This window comes from Phacochoerus africanus, chromosome 6 (assembly GCF_016906955.1).
Source record: "Phacochoerus africanus isolate WHEZ1 chromosome 6, ROS_Pafr_v1, whole genome shotgun sequence".
Taxonomy (NCBI): Eukaryota; Metazoa; Chordata; class Mammalia; order Artiodactyla; family Suidae; genus Phacochoerus; species Phacochoerus africanus.
This window is the reverse complement of record NC_062549.1, coordinates 123,937,442-123,961,772: the sequence shown is the minus strand read 5'-3', so window position 1 is coordinate 123,961,772 and position 24,331 is coordinate 123,937,442. Positions and strand designations below refer to the sequence as shown.

The 24,331-nt window shown below is 48.8% G+C and overlaps 1 protein-coding gene across 4 annotated transcripts in view; it reads right to left on the bottom strand.

Moving 5' to 3' along the window:
- BCAR3 (BCAR3 adaptor protein, NSP family member) overlaps nt 1-24,331 on the bottom strand; it is a 138,930-nt gene that overhangs the window by 68,947 nt on the left and 45,652 nt on the right. For 3 of the 4 annotated variants that reach the window (XM_047785270.1, XM_047785271.1, XM_047785272.1), the window contains exon 3: nt 11,132-11,171. The exons of the other annotated variant lie outside the window; for it this stretch is intronic. In XM_047785270.1, coding sequence (XP_047641226.1) covers nt 11,132-11,171 — 40 coding nt within the window. The remainder of the gene's footprint in view (nt 1-11,131; nt 11,172-24,331) is intronic. 4 annotated transcript variants of the gene reach the window in all.

The following is a 24,331-nucleotide window of genomic DNA, read 5'->3' as shown; positions in this document are numbered from 1 at the left end:
CCAAAAAAAAAAAAGAATCCCCCTTCTTCACCACCCCTTTTGCCCTGCAGATCCAACCCATCACTATGGCTCACCCGAACAGCCACGCCGCCCCCCGACGGAGCCCCTGCTCCTGCCCTCGCCCATCTGTCTGTGGCAACACAAACCACCGCCACCCTGAGAGCCCCCCATTCCATTCTGTGCAAGTTAACATCCTTACTGGGACATCCAGGCCCCAGGCCACCTGCCTCGTCCCCCTTCTTCACTCTCTGGCATCTGCTCTCGCTGCCCTTCCTTGAGGCCACCCTGCCCTGCCAGCCCCGCTGGCCTCACAGCTGCCCCTCGATGGACAAGGTCACCTCCAGCTCCACGGCCTTGCCCCTTGCTACGTCCTCCCCCAGCAGACATCACTCCACGTGCCCCGCCATGCGCAAGTCACCTTCTGGGTGAGGCCCTTCCTGGTCCCCCTATTAAACGTAACGTCCCTGTCACTCCGACATGTCAAAGGTCCTTCCTCTGAAGAGCCATTTCTGCTGAGCATTTATCGCTGCTGAACATGGTGCACTGGTGTCCCCTGTCTTCTCACTTTCCCACCCATAACGTAAGCGCCACAGAGGAAGGGACTTTGTTTTGCTGGCTGCTGGAGCCTCAGCCCCCGAAGCAGTGACCAGCAGAGGGCAGATACTCAATAGCTATTTGCTAAATTGACGCTGACACATGGGACGAATATGACTATATTTTTAAATAACCGCAAAACCGTCTTTAACAAGAACACAGTAACAAGAACCCAAATGTCAGTAGGAAATTGGTCACATGTAATCACATTTCGTGCCACGAAATACTGGATAACTGTTCAAAAGAAGGAGGGAGACCCAAATATTTAACATGGAATGATGTCCAATGAAAAAAACGAATTGTAAAGCAGTATGTAATTACACATGATTTTGGACGATCAATCAAGCAAGTAGCTCGGCCTTCTTGCTCTCTCAATAGTTTGGGATTGTAGCATCTTAGAGCTTTTGGTCCAATCATGTTAGACAATGCAAATAATAAAATGCCTTGAAATTTTAACCTGTCTTATAGGCCAGACGATGAAAATGACTTGCCTTTTTGCATACTTTAAACACAGCCCTTAGTTCTGAGGTTGTAAAAATAGTGTTATGACACACTATTAGACTTAATACTAAAAGCGCTCAGAATATTCAGAAACTGAATGGCAGCCAAATGCTGTGCTGGTATGACACGTGACGACCACTAGAGGGCAGAGTTTAACAGCAAACAATTCCAATCCTGGCAGGCCTGGCGGGGGTTGAAGCGTCCGTGGGATTCCAGAGCTGATAAGCCCAGAGGCTGCCAGAACTACGCTTTTTAAATGTGAACACTTCTGCCTAAATGTGGGGGTCGTGACGGTGCCAACAGTGACCCCAAAGTGTTTCTCCTCTACCAGGCTGGCAAGAGAAGACAGACGGCGGTCAGATGTGGGAACCTCCTTGCCCTCCTAAAATAAAGTCACTGAAGAATTTCTGCCAAATGTTTAGAGAGATGCACGCCACTTACTTTGGGAAACTCAAAGATCTTTAGAACCACCTCGTTCCCTCTTTCTTCTGCTTTACCGTCCTTCCTGCCGGGCAGTCACTCAAGATTTACTAAGAGGACAAGCAAAGGTCCTTGCCCTCAGGACGCACCTTCCACGGAGGAGGTGGCTGTGGCTGTTGTTTTTAACCACGCAAGCAGACGTTGGGACGAGGGCTCTGAGGACAGTACTCGGAGTCGTGAGAAGGGACTGGGGAGCCTGCTGGTAGCAGGGGGTCAGGAACAGTCTGTGGGTTGGGATGCACCCGCCTCACAGACAGCTAGGGTGACAGTTACACAACCAGCATGTCCAAGGTGCTAGCTACCCTCCAGGCCCTGTGCTAACAACGTCTCGTGTCTTAGGTCACTTAAGCCCCACGTTCTCCCATATTCACTGTTAAGGAAACGGAGCGCCAAAGAACTTCAGAAACTTGCCCACATCACCCTATGAGCAAGAGCTACGATGGGGCGGTGCCTCAGAACTGGTTGCCTAGGGCTGCTCTGGCAAGTAAACCACACACTTGGGACCTCGAAAGAGAAACGGGTTCTTCCACAGTTCGGGAGGCTAGGAGATCAAAATCAAGGGGTTGCTCCTTCCGAAGGTTCAAAGGTGGCAACCTCCCTTGCCTCTTCCTCCCTTGGGGTGGCTGCAGGCAACCCTCGCCCGTGCACACGCCACCCCAATCTCTGCCTCTGTGGTCATGGGGCGTTCTCCCCGTGTGTCCCAATTCCTCTCTTCTTAGGGGACACCCGTCGTTGGGTTAGGGCCCCCCTGACCCAGCAGGACCCCACCTCTGCCAAGATCTCATTTCCAAATACGGTTACGTTCACAGATATCAGGGGTTAGGGCTCCCCCACATCTCTGGGGAGAACACAGTTCAGCGCACCGGCAGCCTCTTCAAACTGTTCTACCTTGAAAGAACCTTCCAGGCTGAGGGAAAGCCAAAGACCCAGGGGCAGAAGGACAAGCGTGTAAGGCGGGTGGCAGGTGTTGGGGGAGAGGGGGGCAGGCCACACGTGAGGGCTCTGAAGTTCAATGACAAAGCTGAGTCTGGTCAGAAGCCCGTCTCAGGTCCGGCTCCCACGTTTGTCCTCCAGTCTCGTTATCACGTCTCACACTGAGACCTCATCCTGAGCATCTTGGAAGAGTCCTCTCTCCTCTGCCAGGAGTGAAGCCTGCAGCACAGAACACACATGGGAATCTGCCCTGATTCTACTCGCAGGCTCCTGGGAGCACCTCCAGAGGGAAGCTTCAAGGTTTGACCAGATTCAAACCATCAAGTTCAGGAGCCCAAGCAGAATTCGCTTCTGCCTTGGGACACTCAGAAATCGCACCTCAGGCTGAGCACTATCTGGCTCGCAGAGTTTTCCAGACAAGCCCCAGGAAGAGCAGTCAGGACTCAAGCTGTTTCCACACACCTGTTCACCCAGCAGAACTGAAGATGCTCAAGGTGCTGGGAGCTAAAGGCCGCTCAGAGCAGACGGTCTCCCAGGAGATGCTGAGATGTGTCCACAGCCTCCCTGGGATGGTGCAAGATCACACCGCTTGCCTGAGAACTCACTGCTGTGTCATCAGGCAAGGTCAGGTGATGCGGGTGACCCACGGCTGCACCACCCAAGTGTCAGCGTGGAAAAGTGAGATTTTGTTGAAATCATACCTTGTTCGGAGGCAAAACCAAGACTGTGTATGTGCCTACAGCCCATAGCAGGGGTGCCCAGAGCAGGGGTCTGCAAACCTTTTCCGTAAAGGGCCAGGTGGTGAGCAGTTCAGGCTTTGCCACCTGTTCTGTCACAACTACCCACCATGACGGCGAGAAAGTGGCAACAGTCAGTGAACGGGCGTGGCTGTGTTCATGCAGCCTCCAACTGGAACTCGACAATGCTCACATTCTTCTTTTCATCTTTTAAAAAAGTAACACATTTAAAAGCAAAATCTAGGGAGTTCCCGTCATGGCGCAGCAGAAATGAAGTATCTGTGAGGATGCAGGTTCGATCCCTGGCCTCGCTCAGTGGGTTAAGGATCTGGCGTGGCCATGAGCTGTGGTGTAGGTTGCAGACGAGGCTCGGATCCAGCACTGCTGTGACTGTGGTGTAGGCTGGCAGCTGCAGTTCCCCTAGCCTGGGAACCTCCACATGCCATGGGTATGGCCCTAAAAAGACGAAACAAAAACAACAACAACAACAACAAAACCCCAAACCACTTTCAGCTTGTGGTGGTTCAACAACAGAGAGGAGGCCAGAGCCAGATTTGGTCTGTTCCCCCCCCCAACCACCACCCCCACCGGCCAGCCCCCCATACCTCCCCTCAGGCGCTAATGCTGTTCCTGGATGCTCATGAATTAATGTCATGGTCGCAGAACAAGGTCTCGCTTGGAAATCTCCTTTCCTCCCCTAGAATATTTACCGGCTTTTGGCAGGATGCCAAGCCCTGGGTGACCCCGGGAATGGCCCGGCTTCCTCTCCCTCACTGCCTCCATTTAAATCCTGCCAGGACCTGTCAACTCACCTCAGAGAATGGCTCTCAATGCTGTGTCTAAAATGCCTCCAGCAGCACCTGCCCGGCCTTTCCGGTCCTCCTGCCACTGTCTTCGCTTGGGCTCTTGGTGACACTCTCTGCCGACCCGGCCTGACCCCACTGAACAGTAACACACAGACTCTGCCCCCAGCTCTCTGCTGCATGAACCAAAGCAGCAGACAATCCACAAGCTGAGCACTTTGTCCACGGGCTCAGCGCTACTGACCGGCCCGCTCTCAAAACCAAACCCTTCCCCAAGGGAGGTGGTAGCACTTAAGAGCTAAAATACGATGAGGGATTAGCTTGCTTTTTATTTTTTTTTTATTTTATTATTTTATTTTTTTTTTTGTCTTTTGTCTTTTTTGTTGTTGTTGTTGCTATTTCTTGGGCCGCTCCCGCGGCATATGGAGGTTCCCAGGCTAGGGGTCCAATCGGAGCTGTAGCCACCGGCCTACGCCAGAGCCACAGCAACGCGGGATCCGAGCCGCATCTGCAACCTACACCACAGCTCATGGCAACGCCGGATCGTTAACCCACTGAGCAAGGGCAGGGACCGAACCCGCAACCTCATGGTTCCTAGTTGGATTCGTTAACCACTGTGCCACGACGGGAACTCCTAGCTTGCTTTTTAAAAGTCAGGCTCACGGGGGTCTAAGTTCCAAATTAACTTTAAAAAAACAGTAAAAGGCAGCCTTTTTAGGACAGTTCTCTGAGCTCTGCCACAAGCCCAATCAAAGCATTTCTATCCCTCCCGCAGCGTTCTCCTGTTCCCTTGTGGAGGTGACTTTGCCCCTCTGTCCCTGTCACCCCGCCCCCACCTGATTTCTGTAAGTTTTTATCTGTATCCAACCTCCACCTCTTTCCATGGATGAAGCAGATGTCGCCATGCCAGTCTGCAGCTGATTGCTCACCCACTGAAGGACATTTGCGTTGTGTCCCATTTTTGTCAATTTCAAATACTGTCACTACAAACCTTCACATACAGGAGTTCCCATCGTGGCGCAGTGGTTAATGAATCCGACTCAGAACCATGAGGTTGCAGGATGGATCCCTGGCCTCGCTCAGTGGGTTAAGGATCTGGCGTTGCCGTGAGCTGTGGTGTAGGTTGCAGATGCGGCTCAGATCTGGCGTGGCTACCGCTGTGGTGTAGGTCGGCGGCTATAGCTCCGATTCGACCCCTAGCCTGGGAACCTCCATGTGCTGCAGGAGCGGCCCTGAAAAGACAAAAGAGAATAAATAAAAATAAATAAAAGAAAAAATAAAACCTTCACGTACAGATCTGTAAAATGGGCCGGTTCTCAGGATGAGGTTTTCCTTTTTAGCAAGGGCCACACTTCCCAGACCTGCAGGACAGGGGGTCCCCTGAAGGAGGGGCTGTGCTCCATCACGCTCTTCCTGCTCCTCGCCAGCCTCAGCAACCGTCCCCAAGTGTGGTAACATTAAGCCTCCCGAGACTATCTGCCCAGAACGTTTTTGTTTTTGGGGGGGCGGGGGGTGGAGAGGGAGGAGCTGGATGGGAGCTCTGAATGTGAGCCCCAGGGCTGTTTGCCATTCCCGGCTGGCAGTGTTTGATCTTCTGGTCCCACCGGGGACGGTGCTGGCTCTGTGGATGTGCGCACTCAGGAAAAAAAACCTGCAGAGCCAGCCAATCGGGCCATTATTTGGTTCATAGAACTTGTTAAAATCTCACAGAATGTACAGCGCGCCATTGTTTTTGTAAGTCCCTTTCATGACTTTGTGAGCTGGCTAATTCAGAGCAGACTGGCCTGTTTTCCCTGCTGGAAGAAAAGACTTTCCTCACAGAGGGCTATTTAACCGTGACCGTGGCTGTGGCCATCGCGGGCACAAAGGGGGAGGGGCAGCCCCCACCGCCCCCGCCCCCACGAGGCTCCCACAGCCCCGGCACTTATTCTTGGCGCTGGAATTCGCATAATTACTCCTCTTTTAATCTGCTGGGTGACCTAACGTAGGAACCGTAGGAACCGTAGGCCTTGCTGGGATGGGAGCCTGGGGCAGTCTGTCAAGGGCTAGACGCTCTTAGAAGGCGCCTTTCGGAGCATTAACCCTAGAAAGGACCCATCTCCAAGTCACGGCTGTGCTCCCGGGAGGATGGAGGCGTCCAAGGGCACCGGTCCCCTCCTGGATAATGGCTCCGCTCCCATCCCTGCCTCTCCTAACCCACAAAGCAAGCTCAGAAACTGCAAAGCATCTTCTAAAAGCTCACAAGTGGTTCCAGCAAGAGTCCCACCAGGGCTGGTGACAAAAGAAAGGATATTCATTTGCTAGGGAGCTCTCGGGAACAAAAGGCTGCATTCCAGCCCACCCTTGCATCTGCGGAGGGAGCGGGCACCGGGCTGTTGACAGCCTGGGCACGAAAATGGCCTCTGCCTACACCTTGGCTAATTTGAAAACACACTCACCCCAAGCTTGTTTTCTACTTTGCTCTTGCTGTGTTTCCCAAGGTGTCTTCCTTCAGGACAGTTTTATTTTATTTTATTTTACTTATTTATTTATTTATTTTGTCTTTTTGCCATTCTTAGGGCCGCTCCCTCGGCATATGGAGGTTCCCAGGCTAGGGGGTCTAATCCAAGCTGTAACTGCAGGCCTACACCAGAGCCACCGCAATGCCAGATCCGAGCCGCATCTGCGACCTACACCACAGCTCACGGCACTGCCAGATCCTTAACCCACTGAGCAAGGCCAGGAATCGAACCCGCAACCTCATGGTTCCCAGTCTGATTCATTAACCACGGAGCCATGACGGGAACTCCAGGACAGTTTATTTTAAAATGAAAAAGCTATAAGAAACATTTCTTCTAAAAGAAAAATCACCAATCTATAATAAATGTTTCTTTAAAAACTAAACAAAACCACCCAGCTCTGCTAGAGCTAATCCCCTAAAAATTATACTTTTCAACCACTCTCAGAAAAGAAACTCTATTAATATAACTGTACGGCTTGTCTGTGAAGAAGCTAGAATTAGACTCTTTAGGCTCAAAGGGAGATCGGTATAAAGGGGAAGAAAATAGGAAATAATATAAATTTATAAAATGAATCCGTGTGTAGGGGAGCAGGAGGGGCGACTCCTGAAGGTGAAAGAGGAAGAAGCCCCAGGAGAAAAGGATGGAAGAGCGAAAATGAAAGTTGGTTTCAGAAGTTCAAGAAGGGGTTACAAAAGCGAAAGCATAATGGATTATAATAGCAACTGCAGGAGCTCAGGGTACGACTCCAGGCTTTTGAGGTCATGTGATGGATGGGCAATTATTATCTGTCACATCCTAGGTCTTAATGTCTGGGACACAACATGAAGTGCCACCTTGGTTCCAATTAGTGTGGCAGTTTTATGATCAACCGTGATGAATTAAGAACCCCTTACCACTCACGAAACCCTTCCCCCTCCAGACTGTCACAGGCACAGAGGATCCTAAGTGTTAAACTAGAAAGGACACGGGCCCACCCCCTCGTTTCCAGCTGTAGGGAAGATGGAACCCATTGACAGGAGCTAGTAAGTCGAAGGTTATGCTGCTCATTAGACCAGAGCTCAGACCAGGCTCCCTCCCCTCCCGGGAGTCTTAGGGGCTGTAACTTGGAATATTCTATTGGAATGCTAGCCGGGAAGGGTAACACACTGAGCTGTTACCACGTGGTCACATTTTAGAACAATTATTTCATTACATCAAAGGTTCTAAGCAGTCACCCGACGCAGGTCTAAGAAAGTAGATGCGGGGTAAATATATTTTAAAGGCGGTAAAAATAGGCGAAAACCAAACGGGGGCAGTAAGCAGGTAAAGCAGCCCAGAAGAAAACGCTACCGCACAAATTTGCCTAGGGCTATTTCCTCTGTTTAAAAAAAAAAAAAAAGTTGGTTTTATATCTAGGGTAAGGTTTGCTAGGTACGCAGAGGAAAACTCCAGAGCTGTACACGGCTACCAAAGTCACTACTTTGAGCAGGCGGAAGGTACAGCTGCGTGGAATTTTCTGCTTTCCAGGCTGGAAGAAGTAGTCTTGCCCAGATACAGGCGGAGAGAATCAACTATACTTGATTACAGCAAAGGACTTCAGGGTTCTATAAAACAGTGAAGACCAGACTTTCCAGATCATGTTTTAAGCTACTGTGGGCTTAGAAAAGCATGGAGGGAGGAGAGGGCTAGGGACACAAAGAAAAGTCAGAAAAAAAAGAAGACCCCAAACGCCCCTCTCTAACAGTCAGAATTGAAGAGACAGAAAGAGTGGAGAAGAAGCTCGGAAATTCCAGGTTCCCTGGACCTGCTCAAAGGTTCTCATCACATTCAGCAGGGTGCTGCAGGGAGGCCCCCAAAGGAGGCGAGCCTGTGCGCAAGTGAAAGAACTACTAAACAGCCCGAGGGCTTCCCCAGCCTGCTCCCCTCCGGTCCTCACTCCTAGTAGCCTAGCAACCGCATCCCGGGTCCCCGTCAGGCCTACTGATGCGCAGCCATGCCAACCGCGGGGGGGTGTCGGGAGCACACAGTGCAGACTGGACTGTGGATTCGTTCTCTACCCAGCTCCCTCTGCTGTGACACACAGCCCCATCACCCCGGGGGTTCGGGGCTCAGCCTCCCTGCCTCCTCTCCGCCAGAGCCGAGGATGCACGAGTGGTCCCAGATTCCTCTCCATCTGGGCACTGGGAAAACCAGGTGGAGATGACTAGAAGGCTCCCCTGCAGGAAGGGACGGGGCATCGAGGCTCCAACAGGATACAAACGAACGCTGCCTGCTGGCCACAGCCTCTGCTTCTGCCGCCCAGACGAGACTCGGTCAGAGATCCAACTGCCCCCACTCTGAAGTCACAATGAATGACTAAAACTCTGACTTCGCCACAAAGGGCCCTAGAAAGTGCAAAAGACCTTACACAGGTCCTCTACTTTTCTCCACGCCCGAGAGGCATTACGTGTGCAATTATCTTCAGCCACCCTCCTCCACGCTCTAGGCACCAGCTGGCACCCATTTCCAAGACCTCCACAGCACGGACAGGTCAGCAGGGCTAAGTCAGACATTCTAGGATGGCCTGAGCTGGCCCAAGACAACTGACATGTGTCCTAGACCCATGACTGGGTCCGCTCAGACCTGGAGCCCCAGGGTCCCTATGGCTGTGGTTTCAGAGCTTTAGTGCCCGCGGAGGCAAATGAAAATATCCTACATTCAGTCAACGAATCCCCAAGCCACTGCTCCAAACCAAGGGCAAAGCGAGAAAGGAAAAAAAAAAAAAAATAGAATGGATTTAGGAGGAAGACAGAGATTTCATCTATAAAGTTCTGACCAGATTCGGATGAGGTTGGGAGCAGAGAGTCCCCTTCAGCACAGGGGGAGGCCCTGAAAAGAAGCGCCCCCACCCTGAGCCACTAAGAGCATTTCTATCACTGCCAGGGAAGGCAGGGAGCCCGGCCACCGACAACAGCACCCCTTCTTCTCAGCTGGCCTGACAGCTCACAATGACCGATATTCATGAGTGAGAGGCACTAGCCGAAAAGATATGAAAATGAGTCCTTCCAAGCCCCTGCTCAGCTTTAGAGGGCCTCACTGGATTTCCTTAGGAGGCGTGGGCTTTAATAAAAGAAAAAACTGAGTTATGGAGTCAGGGGCAGGGGCTGCCAGTTTCTGGAACGTGGCATGGAGTCAGTTCTAAAGAGTGGCTATAATTTATACACTGTATAATGCTAGGGCACAATCTTAATGTTATGGTCAAGTTGAATCACAGTCTAGTGAACAGCATCCCCTAATGCTTCGCAGGGCACAACCTGCACAAAAACATACATGGCATATCAGGAGGGAGGTACCCACATCGCTTGTCAGTCTCTGACCGGGTTCTGCCCCGGCGCCACAGCTGCCTTCCGACGACACACTTGCTGCAAACTCAAACTACAGTTCAGACAGAGCCTGGGAAGAAGGGAAAAAATAAAACCCGCCTCCATTCCAACAGACTTTATCATGACTGTCTCAAGAGACCACGTGAGTCTACTAGAGGTTTCTCCTCTAGTACAAGCTTGAGACCTTCCATTCTTTGATCTAATGGGAAGAAGTGCCAGAACCCTGGGCGGGCAGCGTCCCGGGCACACGAACAAGCAATAGGTCTGAATACTCTGAAACCAAGATGCTGAACTTGGAATAACGAGGACAAAGGGTGGCTGCTAGGAGGCAAGCACCTTAAACCCTCACTTGTGCCATGATGTCCCCTAAAAACTAATGATGTATTTTGCCATAACAAATCAGAGTTCTCCTGTAGTAGGTACCGGACGTCACTACAGTTCTCAAAAATAAATAAAAAAGTAAAAAAAAAATACACCTGAAAAATGGGAGGGGGGACAGAAGGAAGAAAGGAAAAGCATCTTTTCTTTCTACGCAGAAGGAAAACCTTGTTTAGAAGCGTGGAGTATTTAGACGCACAGAATTATCAGCCCCACTGGAAAGCATATCATTACCTGGTCAGGGTTCCACACTAGCCACTGGAAGCGTGTGGCTGTTGAAATGGGAAGGATGGCTCGGAACACCTCAGGGATCCTTCGGTCCTCCACTGAGGGTAAACACAAGTGCACAACCCCTCGCCCGCCCTTCCAACATCCAAAAGCTCAGAAAACTGAACATTGTAACTCATTTGGCCGCAGAACAAATTTGAGCTCCTTTGGGTGGCAAACCATGGACCTGACCTCCATAAAATCATCTGTCGTCTATTTATTCCACCCTGGGTGATGGTGTTTACATGTCGCTGCTGAAATACTGAAGTGGATGATGGGAGGTTGATCCTAGACCCCTTTGGGGGTATGCTGTCTATGTACCATATTACCTTCCTAAAAAAAGTCTGAATTTTTAAAACACATCTGGCCCCCAGGGTTTCCGATAAGGGTAAAACGTTTGTAAACTTATGACAGGGTGACAGAAGAGCCCTGCAAAGAGCACTAGAGGCCCAAGAGAATTAAATTACATCCTGGTTGTTTGAATCTAACCCGTTTCCTCCGCAAGTCAGACCATAACATTATTTGGGAATGCCGTGCCAGAAATGGGCAATCTGTTCCCACAGGACCTGGCCGCAGGGTACATTCTGGCTTCCTACCTTCACGTATTCCAGAGTTGGGTCCAGAAGATGCTGGTCCCTGAAAAGAGAAAATGCGAATATGAGCACAGCTGGGAACGATGCAGTCCTACACTAAGATGCGTCCGAGGTCATTTCACCCGATGCACCCACATTGTCAAGAGGGACCCCCTCCCAGACAATCCCACAGCAGACAGATAAGGAAGTTAGATTCCTATGGCCTGTGTGTTGGGGGGGAGGGGGGGACACTGCCATGTGCTCAGTCTGGCAGCTCCACATCTTTTCCGGTCAAGTTCAAGCTCCTACTGTTAGGCTCTATGCGGTAATTCTAAATTCACTTGACCATAAAAATTACCCTAAACGTCTGAAGCAAAGAGCCCTGAGGGAGACAGAGATGGGCAGGACGCAGGGCTGGATGCCCAAACGTGCAGGCTTTTGGACCAGGCCGCTGGGTCCCGCCCACTCTGAGGTTCGGGTAGGTAGAGCCGCTGCCCAAGGTCACCCAGCAGGCGGCCGAGGGAGTTTTGAACCCAGCTCTGCTTCTAAACCATCTTTCTCTTCTGTTGTCAGGCTGAGGAATTCATCCTAATTTCCTCTGGTGCAGTGTTTTCCTCTCCCCATCAAATGTCTGCTCATGTCGATCACGCCCCTATGTTAGGATTAAGCAGACAACTCAAAGGAAAGAGCAGCCGTGGCACTGAGGAGGCTGGCTTATTACGGCGGAGGAGGATCTAGGGCAGAGCGGGTGGAGGGGGGACGTGAGAGCAGTTTTCAGGGCTGGCGGAGGTACAGCGAGGTGCTCCCTCCGTGAGGACGAGGACGTGAAAAGCCAGCTGCCTTCAGAGACTTAAACTTCCCTGAAATCAACACATCCCGTGCAGAGACAAGATCATTTTTTAAAGGACAGAATGGCTCTGAAGCCTGTAGGAGCAGGATTCTCAAGGAGGAGGGGGGTCAGTACCTCTACAGAAAGGACAGGTCCCTCAAGAGGGGGGGCATCCGGACCCCTCCCCAATAAGCAGCCAGCTCTGCAAGGGGGAGCTCAATCCCAGACTGGGGCGGGGGAGGGGGGCTTGGACGCTTCCTTCCATGGGGAGACCCCCACCACCACCAGAGACCACAGCCCGTCTCCCCTGAACAGGGCCACCAAGACCCCTGGCTAGGGTGGAAGGAATAGACCAAGCCGCTCAGGAACAGGACCGCTGGGGGTGAAACGGATCCCACCCCCAAGGAAGTTCTTGGACTGGTCTGACTGTCCACTTAGGGCTGCACACGGCGCATGCGCGCGGAGGACGCCTCGCCTCCCTGACGCTCTTCTGCGATGTGCAAACAGATCGGGTTCTGATATGAGTCCCTTTGTAAGGCCAGAGGATCCGAGAAGGGCTTAGGCTCACAGTCCCCGTGCATTCGCATCAAAGAGGGGTGTAAATCAGTCTTTCAGAGTCTTAAAAGCGGGCACACTCTGCCTGTAAGCTGGTGTTTGTTCCCCAAAGGCATCTTTTCCCAAAGCTGTGCGGGTTCACCAGCTCTCTCCTACAGTCTGGGCAGCGTGCTGACGCCATCAGCCTTTCGACCATGGCACCACCTGGCTAGTGATGAAAACTTTGTCGGCCAGCCTTTGGCCCTGCTCCCCTTGAAGTTCGCAAACTCCTGGTTTTCTGCTGAATTGACATTTCAGGTTTACAGGCATCTGTCCTTACGCTAATCACCTTGGCCTCGTGGTCTGGCCCCCAGATGCAGAAAGACTTGAGAACCACTGAAATGCTGTTTCTCATCTTCAGATTTCTACTCCTACGTAGGTTCCAAAATGCGCATCATATATGTTCATATACATATGTCTTCATGCGTGGATACAGTGTAAGCGTGTGCTGTTTAAATCAATGATTTGGTGTCGGAAGCTCCTTCTATTCTAAATAATTGAGGACCCTAAGGAATTTGTCCGTGTGGGTTATAACTACTGATTACGGATATTAGAATTTACAACAGCTGTTTAAAACATTAATTCATATTTTAAAAGTAAACCTGTCATGTTTACATAAACATTTTTATTAAAAAAAGGTACGTTTTTCATAGCACGAATTTAGTAAGGAGACTGACATTGTCTCACATTTTTTCAAATCTTTTTACTGTCAGGCTTCATAGAAAACAGGTAAACCCTCATACCTACCTATGCCTTCGGTATGTGATGTGTCTTGATTGCAGTAAAAGAATAAAATCCATCCTTACAGAGTTGTGTAATTGGAAAGTGAGGGGTATTTTAACAGACTTTTCAAATAATTATGGGCGTTCTACTTTGATAACACACCCAGACTCGACTAGTGGTAGTTTCTTTAAGGGTAGCTGGGATGTGGACTCTGAAGCCATCTCTCTTACTCTTGCATCTGTCTTGTTCTTTGAATGGACTTTCTGTCCATGTGCGATTCCATGATTCCATAACCACTATTCTGGAAAATGCTGGTTCACAGAGTTATGCAGATCTGCCAAATATTGACCCATTTCCTTATAATGCGAAAAACACATTTGTTAATAACATCACTGATCTCATCAGAAATTACTAGGTCTTGGGAACTGTCAAGCTCACGGTAGAGGATGCAAATCTTTTAAAATTTTAACTTCACAGTAACGTGGATGGACCTAGAATCTATCATGCTAAGTGAAGTTAGACAGTGAAAGACAAACACGTGATATCACCTACATGTGGAATCTTAAAAAAAAAAGAAAAAAAGAAAGAAAAAAAAAAGGTTGCAAATGCAGAACAGAAGCAGACTCACAGACTTTGAAAAATTTATGGTTACCAAAGGGGACAGGTTGGGGGTGGGGAGGAATGGACTGGGGGTTTGGGGACTGGCAGATGCACACGGAGGTATTCCGTAATGATTGGCCAACAGGGACCCTCTGTATAGCACAGAAAACTCTCCCCAGTATGCTGTCATCATCTACATGGGAAAAGAGTCAGAGAGAATGGATGTGTGTATGTGTGTGCCTGGGTCACTTTGTGGTACAGCAGACATTATCACCACCTTGTAAGTTATACATCCATAAAACTTAAAAAAAAAAAAATCCAACTTTCACTTAAAAGTTGGAATTTTTTCATTGGCAACTAAGGTTGTGTCAAATATTTTCCTGAAGCTTTATTTCATTCATTTTGGAGGAAGTATCTGCCAAATACCAAGACGGCATCGTCATGATCGACAATTTTAACTCAAATTTCATTCTTTTGGGACATTCTTTTTAGAGGTTTGTCCAGGATCTGCTCTTCTCACCAGACTGAGCTGTAAAGGTCCTTTCCCGATTCCCTTTTGAAAGCTGAGACCTTCCGCTCCCTGGTTGTTCTCTCAGGGTCGACCCCACAACTCTCCTGGGAAGGGGGTGGGATAACCAAGCCGGATCCGGCCAGACACTGTGCCTGGGGGGGTCCCTGAGGCAGGGTCCTCACTCAGAGATGAGGTCACCTCAAGGCGGGGTGGCCTGTGTGAGACAGGCAGGGATCTGGGACCCTTTCCTGCCGCACTTGCTAAACAAACATCTCCAGCAACAGAATGCAAAGAAACCATAAAGGACCAAAAATAACCACACACAGGCGCAGTTGGGGCAAATTATGAACAACCAGATACAAAAGGGCCAAAATCATGGCCATGGAGAACAGACTTGTGGTTGCCCAGGGGAAGGGGAGGGAGGGGGAGGGGCTGGGAACTGGGGTTAATAGATGCGAACTATTGCCTTTGGAGTGGATAAGCAATGGGATCCTGCTGTATAGCACTGGGAACTATATCCAGTCAGTTGCGATGGAGCCTGATAATGTGAGAAAAAGAATGTACACATGTATGTGTGACTGGGTCGCCTTGCTGCACAGTAGAAAATTGACAGAACACTGAAAACCACGTTATAATGAAAAAACATAAAAATTATAAAAAAAGAAAAAAAAAAGGTCAAAACTGGAGTTCCCGCTGTGGCCCAGTGGGCTAAGGATCCAACTGCCGTACCTCGAGTTGCTGCGGAAGCAAGGGTATGATCCCTGGCCAGAGAGCTTCCATGTGCTGCGGGTGCAGCCAACTTAAAAAAAAAAAAAAAAGAAGCCACAACTCAACTGCCACTTCTGAGGTGCCAGGGGCAAAAGCACATGATCCCTGCACAACAGCAGCACCAAGGGGGCAGGCAGATCACTTAGGGTGCCCCTCTGGCCTGACCCACTGATCTGCCCCAACCCTCACCCCTTCTAGGGACCAGCTCACCTCCACCGGCGGAGCAAAAGCAAGGGCACCTGTCTGGTTTAGGTCCCCACCCTGCAGCACCAGTTCCAATAAAGCCTTGCCTGAATTCCTCCCCCAGCATCCTCTATCCATTCCTATCGATTAAAGAGTCCAAGGAGCCAGGTTGGGAGCACCCATGCGCTCCCCCTCATCCTGCTCCCCAGAGAGCACCTGAGAGCCGGGAGTGTTTTCCCAAACGTCCCCCAGCCTGATGAACAGGCGCCCGTGTTCCTTTTTGATCCTTCGCTGCACACAATTTTGCTGGCAGAAGAGAAGGAAAGCAGGAATTGCTGTTTAGGGATAAAAGTGAAGTCCCCTCTCTGTTCAACCCCTCAGCGAACTCTGCTAAGGGCCCTGTTCATTCTGTCCCCAGAGCACAGAGAAATCCAAGTTCTTTTTTTCTTTTTTTCTTCTTTTTGCCTTTTCTAGGGCCGATCCCGCGGCATATGGAGGTTCCCAGGCTAGGGGTCCAATCGGAGCTGTAGCCACGGGCCTACGCCAGAGCCACAGCAACTCGGGATCCGAGACGTGTCTGCAACCTACACCACAGCTCATGGCAACACCAGATCCTTAACCCACTGAGCAAGGCCAGGGATCGAATCTGCAACCTCATGGTTCTTAGTCAGATTCGTTAACCACTGCACCACGACCGGAACTCCTGAAATCCAAGTTCTTGTTCAGCGCTCCAAGGGGCACCCCAGTGGATCCCTGTATCCTTCTGCACATCCTTTTTAGAGACGCACGGGAGAAAGGACAGGGAGAGTGAGATGAAACTGAGCAAGTTACAAATCCCAAACCTGTAAGAACCATTGCCTTGAACCAAATTAAAATTATATGTAAATGCAGAAGTGTTATGTGTCTTTTCTCAGCCAGCTTAACCCTAACCCATCTAACTAGAAAGAAGACATGAACTAGAAAACAGCAGTTGGCCCTGTAGCCCAAGCCTCTAAATTGAGCTAGAATATCCAATTATTCAAACAAGACTGTGCAGCAAACGCTCCTTAAGCCATATCTTTATATTCTCCAACCGAGATCACTAGAAAACAAACAGAGAAACTTGGCAATATAGATGAAACGTTTTTAAATTATTTTTCCCTTTTTTTGCATAGGCCAATTATGAATCTCCACCCATTCATGGGTTCATAGCACCGTGACCCCACAGGGCTGTGTGCAACTCTCTTTACCATTGGAAGGCCTGGCAGGCACCACGGCCCCTCTGCCGGGCACGCTGCCCTGCAGAGCATCGTCCACAGACCGCAGGAAAGCAGCAGGATGAAACCGGACCCTCTTGTTATTCTGCTCTTAAGTGTATTAAGGTTTAAATAACATCTCTGTGTTTACTCCAGTTCGATCATTCTTTCCGGCGTCCTGCTTTCTTAAGTTGACTCTGAGGGATGTCGAGCTGGAAGTCATGGAAATGACACACACATTTACTCCTTTAGTTTGCTTCTCATCCGTAACCAGGTTAATCATTTCCTCCCTCTTAAAAAGACACTTGATCCGTAAGAGTTTTGCCATGTTGGGTTAAGAGGTTCTCCGTCTTGAATACAGAAATAAAATTTCACTAACACAGATCTTTTCTGAGCAGTTCTGAAGACAGAAGGGGGTGGAAGCACCCTCTGTCTGCCTTAAATTAGAGGCTGTTTTAAGCGAACAGATGTTTACTTATTTAAATATCGTACAATACATTAATGGCTGGCGCTGTTGCCGCACAAATGTCCTTTGGGCTCTAACATAAAAAGGGATCATTTGCAACTAACACGATTCGTTCATACAAGGCGGGGATATGGCAGAAACTGGATGCAGCTATTCCAGACTGAGGAGGATGGAAGCTGCCGAGAAGCCTCACGCCCCTAGTGATGTGCAGAGTTGGTACTCTTCCGCTGTGTTTGCCTGCCGGTTCACTGGCTGTGTATTTATTTTCACGGGGTCTCTCCCTCTGCAGGGTGAGCGACCCCAGCAGTGGTGCGTCTGCTTCACGCCCAGGACCTCCCACAGTTCCTACATTCATCCCACAAGCATTATCAAGCATCTACCGTGTGCTGTGCAGTTGGCCAGACAACGGAAATACAGGAGCCAAAGACAAAGGCCCTGCTTCTAGGGAGGCCGCAGGCAGGTGGCGAAGACAGATGCCCAGGCCCAGTGCCACTCGAGTGAGAGTGTCCCTGGGAGGCAAACTCCATGGAGGGGCCTTCAGGTAACATCTGAGCTAACGTTTGAGGGATGAGCAGGGACTTGGCCGGATGAAGAAGCTGGGAGGCAGGGGGTGCTGAGACGTGCCCAGGCTGTGAGAGAAGCGTGTGATGATAGGGCACATGTGGGGACCACAGCGCTGAGGAGTTAATGCCACATGGTCCAGCTGCCATCATCTCTCACCTGGACCCCGCCCAGCCCTGCACCATCTCGACAGTCTCTACACGGCAGCCAGAGGGGTCCTTACTCAGGTCATTCTTCTGCTCCAGATCCTGCAACAGCTCCCATCCAGTCCCAATAAAACCTTTGGAGGCCCTGGCTGATGTGACGCCAGCCAGCTCTCCAACCCCCACAATGTCAGGCAGGCTTTGAGATCCCTGTCCTCTGGAGAGGCAATCGAACGCTCATCTAGGTACTGCTGTGAAGGGATTCTGCAAATGGTATTAAAGTCCCAAGTCAGCTGACGTTACGATATGGCAATTATCTGAAGGGACCTGGCTTGAAAAGCGAGGGGGGAGTTCCCACTGTGGCTTAGCAGTTAACTGAGCTCGACTAGGATCCGAGAGGATACGGGGTCGATCCCTGGCCTCGCTCAGTGGGTCAAGGATCCAGCGTTGCCATAAGCTGTGGTGTAGGTTGCAGACGAGGCTTGGATCTGGTGTTGCTGTGGCTGTGGTGTAGGCCGGCAGCTGTAGCTCCGATTCGACCCCTAGCCTGGGAATCTCCATATGCCGTGGGTGCCAGCCCTAAAAAAGCAAAAAAAGAACAAGAGAAAAGCAAAGGCGCTTTGCGGGCCTGTGACGAGGCCCAAGGCACAGAACCTCAAGCACCTTCTAGGAGATGGGAGCTGCCTCTGACAGGCGGCCGGGACCGGAGACCACAGTCCTACAACCGCAAGGAACTGAATTCTGAATGAGCATGGAAGCAGATTCCTCCACAGAGCCTCAGGTGAGAACACAGCCACTGACATCCTGAGTGAGACCCTGAACTGAGAACTCAGCTGAGCCACGTGGGATTCTGGGCCTACAGAAACCGCAAGGTAGCAAATGGGGGTTAAGCCACTACGTCTGTGGTCCCTTGTTCCTCAGCAAAAAATCTGCTCATTGTCTGGTCCATCCAAGCCCTACTGACTTTTCTTTCTGTTGCTCAAATACGTCAAGCCAGCTCCTGCTTGGCATTTACAGCTCCTCTGCCTGGAAGAGTCTCCCCTCGGATGCTGGAAGGTCACCCCCTTAACCATGGTACCTAAATAAGCAACCCCCCCACCCATCCCCTTGTCTGGCTTCCTTTCTTCCCATATTATCTGATATTATACAAAACGTTTCTTTGCTCATGGCCAGTCTGTTCCCTGGAATATAATCCTGCAGGAGTGGGGCTTTTCTCTTTGTTTTCCCCCCATGCTTTGCACATAGCAGTTGCCCAGAATCCATTTGCTGAATTGATGAATAAAAGAACAACTAACAGAAGCACAGGGTTGGGGGAGGCAGCAGGCCTGGTGGGGGCAGTGGGAGCTCAGGAAGAAGACAGAGCCACATTGCAGGGGGCTTGGAGGCCGTGTAAACACGCTTAGACTTTATCTTGAAAGCCGGGGGATTTGCTGAAGGATCTTAAGCTGGAGAATAACCCAAGATTTGTGTTTCAGAAAATTGCCCTGCAGCAGCAGTGTGGAACACAGCTTAGTGGGGGGGCAAAGTGGAGTCAGGAAGACCAGAGGAGATGATGCTGGAGGGGTCTGGCTAAGAGATGACGAGGCCTGGATTAGAGTGATGTGGGTAGGGGATGGTGTCCGGATTTGGGAGATTTTTAGACATGACAAGAGACAGATCTTGGTACGTGGGCTGGATTTGGTGGGTAAAGGGGAAGAAAGAGGTAAAGACACTCACTGAATTCGTCCAGAGGGCACTGGGTGGGTGGTGCTAGCACTCACTCGGCAGGGACTCCCTACATTTGTTAAGCATGAACTAGCAAACATCTTTGCCTCACTATCTTATCCGAACTTTTAAGACTACCAGGATTGGAGTTAATAAGACTTCACTTGGGAGTTCTCGTCGTGGCGCAGTAGTTAACAAATCCGACTAGGAACCATGAGGTTGTGGGTTTGATCCCTGGCCTTGCTCAGTGGGTTAAGGATCTGGTGTTGCCGTGAGCTATGGTGTAGGTTTCAGACATGGCTCGGATCCCGTGTTGCTGTGGCTGTGGCATAGGCTGGTGGCTACAGCTCCAACTAGACCCCTAGCCTGGGAACCTCCATATGCCACAGGAAGCGGCCCTAGAAAAGGCAAAAATCCAAAAAAAAAAAAAGACTTCATCACAAGCCGTGTTCCCTGGTCAGCAGTGCACACACGGTTACAGGCATTCAGCTACTGAATGCCTCAAATAAGCTTTCCTTCCGTCTCAACAAATACATTATTCTCGGGGGTCTTTCACATCCCTAGAATTATGACGCATCAATCTTTCCCCTAAAGTGTGATGAAATAATGATCCCTTCACACCAGCAAAGAGAGTTAACCTCCTGGAGGGAAATCACAAATTCTGATGGAAAAAAATAATAGTAATAACAGTCTCCCTAAGAATTTGCAGCCACAGGTCACAGCCTTTGGGATTCAAATTTATATGACCTGCTTTGACAACATCCACAACCGGGAAAAAACTCAAGTGTCTGGGTTGGTGGCGCCATTAGGAAGGGAACAATGTAAATCCTTTCTGGAGGAAAAGTTTATCAACAGAAGCCACTCAGGATATCCCCACATTTGGTTAAATATAAATTTCCTTTCAGAAATATGCATATACCATATACACGGGAAAACAGGCCCCCATGGCTGAAAGTAAACAGAAGTAACAATAGATCAAGATTCCCCGAAGACTCCAGACACTGGAATTTCAGATGTAAGCAATAAAATAATGATATATGATAGTTTTTAAAAAGATGGAATCAAAGAGTAAGAATAAACAGGCAGATATAAAACTAATCTACTCTAACTCTTAGAAATAAAAATCACATTGATCAAAATACCTAGACATAAATAAATATAAAATATAAAAATATTCTAAATGTGTTAGACACGACCACAGAAAATATTTATGAATGAAAACAAATACATAAAGAAATGATACAAAAAAGAGCACAGGGAGAAAGATGAAGGAAAATACAAAAGAGACACTGAAAGTAGAACGAGAAGGCTTAATTACCTACAACCCGAACTCTAGAAGCAGAGAATTAAGAGAAAGGCAAAGGAGTTCCCGTGGTGGCGCAGTGGATAACGAATCCAACTAGGAACCATGAGGTTGCGGGTTCGGTCCCTGTCCTTGCTTAGTGGGTTAATGATCTGGCATTGCTGTGGCTGTGGTGTGGGCCGGTGGCTACAGCTCCGATTGGACCCCTAGCCTGGGAACCTCCATATGCCTCGGGAGCGGCCCAAGAAATAGCAAAAAGACAAAAAAAAAAAAGAGAGAGAGAGAGAGAAAGGCAAAAAGCAATAGTCAAAGAAATCATGATGGGGAATCGTCATTAATCCAAATACTAAGTGAAGTCAGGCAGAAAGAGAAAGACAAATACCATATGATGTCACTTATATGTGGAATCTAAAATATGGCACAGGGACCTGCCGTGTAGCTGAGAACCATGTCTAGTCACTTATGATGGAGCAAGATAATGGGAGAAAAAAGAATGTATGCATGTATGTGTAACTGGGTCACCACGCTGTACAGTAGAAAAAAAGTCGTATTGGGGAAATAACAATAAAAAATTTTAAAAAAATATGGCATAGGGAGTTCCCATTGCAGCTCAGCAGTAACAAGCCCAACTAGTATCCATGAAGATGCGGGTTTGATCCCTGGCCTCGCTCAGTGGGTTAAGGATCTGGTGTTGCTGTGAGCTGTGGTATAGGTCACAGATGCAGCCTGGAACCCGGGTTGCTGTGGCTGTGGTGTAGGCCAGCACCTGCAGCTCCAACTGGACCCTTCGCCCAGGAATTTCCATATGCTGCAGGTGTGGTCCTAAAAAAGCAAAAAAAAAATGAACTCAATAAAATAAAATATTGTGCAAATGAAGCTATCTACAAAACAGAAACAGATTCACAGGCATAGACTTGTGGTAGCCAAGAGGGAGGGGAGAGGGAGTAGGATGGACAGGGAGTTTGGGGTTGGTAGATGCAAACTATTACATTTAGAATGAGGTCCTACTGTACAGAATACAGGGAACTCTATCCAGTCTCTTAGGATAGACCAGGATGGAAGATAGTATGAGAAAAAGAATGTATATATATGTGCGTATGTATATATATATACACACATGTATGACTGGGTCACTATGCTATACAGCAGAAAAGGACTCAACACTATAAATCGACTATACTCTAATAAAAAATAAATTTAATTTAAAACCTAATGAAAGATACTTTAATGATCATATTCAGGCATCCCATGAGTCCTAAGCAGTACAAACAAAAATATATGCATTGCAATGAAACTAGAGACCACCCAAACCAAAAAGAAGGTCTGAAAGCAGCACAAGAGCAAAGGCTGCCCTGAGAGCAACGACAATTAGACCAACAGCAGATTTTCATCAGCCAAAAGGGCAAGTGAGGAGCACAAGATGTCTTGCCCAGCAAACTACTGAGAATGAGGGTGAATAAAGACAATCTGAGTCTCTAAAAATAGAGGGGACCCTTCAGGAAGCAGGAACAGAAAGCCAGAAGGACAGCTTGGGATCTAAGACTGAATGATACACAAAGAAACTGGTGGACATGTCGGCAGCTATAAACCAGAATTGATGGTGTGAAATAAGACGCATGTCTAATCCGTGGAGTTGAAGCAGACAGTCAAGTGTTGCCAAGGACGTGCAGAAATTAGGACCCTTGTGCACCGTTCATGGGAACATGAAATGGGACAGCTGCTGCGGGAAACGGTATGGAGGGTCTTCAAAAAATTAAAACTAGAGTTACCATCTGATCCAAGAATTCTCCTTCTAAATATATGCCCCTCTAAAGGTGAAGAAGATTTTGAAAAGATATTGTGCACACCTGTTCACAGCAGAATTACCGACAGAATCCGAAAGGTGGACGTAACCCCAACGTCCAGGGATAGAAGAATGGATCGACTACATGCGGTATATACTCAACGTGGAATATATACCATGGAATAGTATTTGGCCTTAAAAAGCAAGAGGATTCTGACACATGCTGCAATATAGAGGAATCCTGAGGACATTATGGTAAGTGAAATATGAGTTCACCTCTCGGAGGCACCCAGCGTGTCAAAATCATAGAGACAGTAGAACGGTGGTTGCCGGAGGCGGCAGAGGAAGGAACGAGGAGCTGTTGTTTAACGGGTGTGGCGTTTCAGTTTTGCAAGATGAAAGGTGCTCCGGAGACTGGTTGTACAACAGTGCGAATATATGTAACGTTATTGAACCGTGCCCTTAAATACGGTTAAGATGGTAAATTTTATCGTATGGGTATGTTACCACAATTTAAAAACAAAAAGACAAAGTAAACCACAGGACAACAACGACACACGAGCCAAGTGGAAACTGTCCAAAGCTCATGTCCGACGTCCTGCCCGGCGCAGGAAGAAGGAGAGGTATTGTTCTACTCGACGACGTTGTACGAAGTCACACAAAAGTCGTTTTTAAATAACCCCTAGATGAAGGGACTATTTTTAAAAAGACAATTCAAAATAAGGCAATGAACAAAACCCATAGGTTTAAAAAATGTACAAATAATATAGACATACAGAATCAGAGGCAGCTGTAGACCCAGATGCATCACTAAGCGCTGTAGTAACTGTTAACCAGATTAAACTCACAAGGCAGATTTGCACAACGTCAGACACAGGGCATGTAGGGTACAGTTAAAGTGGGATTTTGGAGGAAACGAAGAGCCTCCAACGCTTACTTTTAGAAAAGAAATGTTGAAATTCATTGTGTAGCTTAAGTTAAGAGAACAGGATCAACATTAAAAAGAGAGAGAGAATAGAGGCGTTCCTGCCATGGCGCAGGGTTAAGAATCTGATTGCAGCAGTTCAGGTGGCTCTGGAGGTATGGGTTCGATCCCCGGCCTGGTGCAGTGGGTTAAAAGGACCCAGCACTGCCACAGCTGCCGTGGAGGTCGCAGCTGTGGCTTGGATTCAACCCCTGGCCTGGGAACTTCTATAATTTCTACATGCTGGGGGTGGGGCCATAAAATTAAAAATTAATGATAATAAAATGGAATAGAGATAAAAGAGCAGAGATTTTTTTTTTTTTTTTTAGTGATACGATTAAGGGAGCAACAAAAGAAAACTGGTTTTTCAGAAGCCTAATAAAATAAACCTCTGGCAGACATGATGGGGGGAGAGGGAAAGAAGACACAAAAGAAGAGAAACGAAGAGGACACGCTCGTAAACACAGGGAAGAGGAAGAGAATCCTATGAATATCTTCACACAGTGACTTTGAAAGCTTAGGAGCAAATGCATAAACTCCTGGAAAAAGAACCCTCCAACAGACTCGATGTCTGAATAGTCCTACAACAATTTTACAAATTGAATCAGTTGTTCAGTATCCCCCAACAGACCTTGCTGGTTTCTCTACCCAGCAAGTTCTGCCAAACTTTGGAATTTTATTTATTTCTTTATATTTATTTATTTATTTACGGTCTTTTTGCTTTTTCTAGGGCCGCTCCCACGGCATATGGAGGTTCCCAGGCTAGGGGTCGAATGGGAGCTGTAGCCACCGGCCTACGCCAGAGCCACAGAAACACCAGATCCGAACCACATCTGTGACCTACACCACAGCTCACG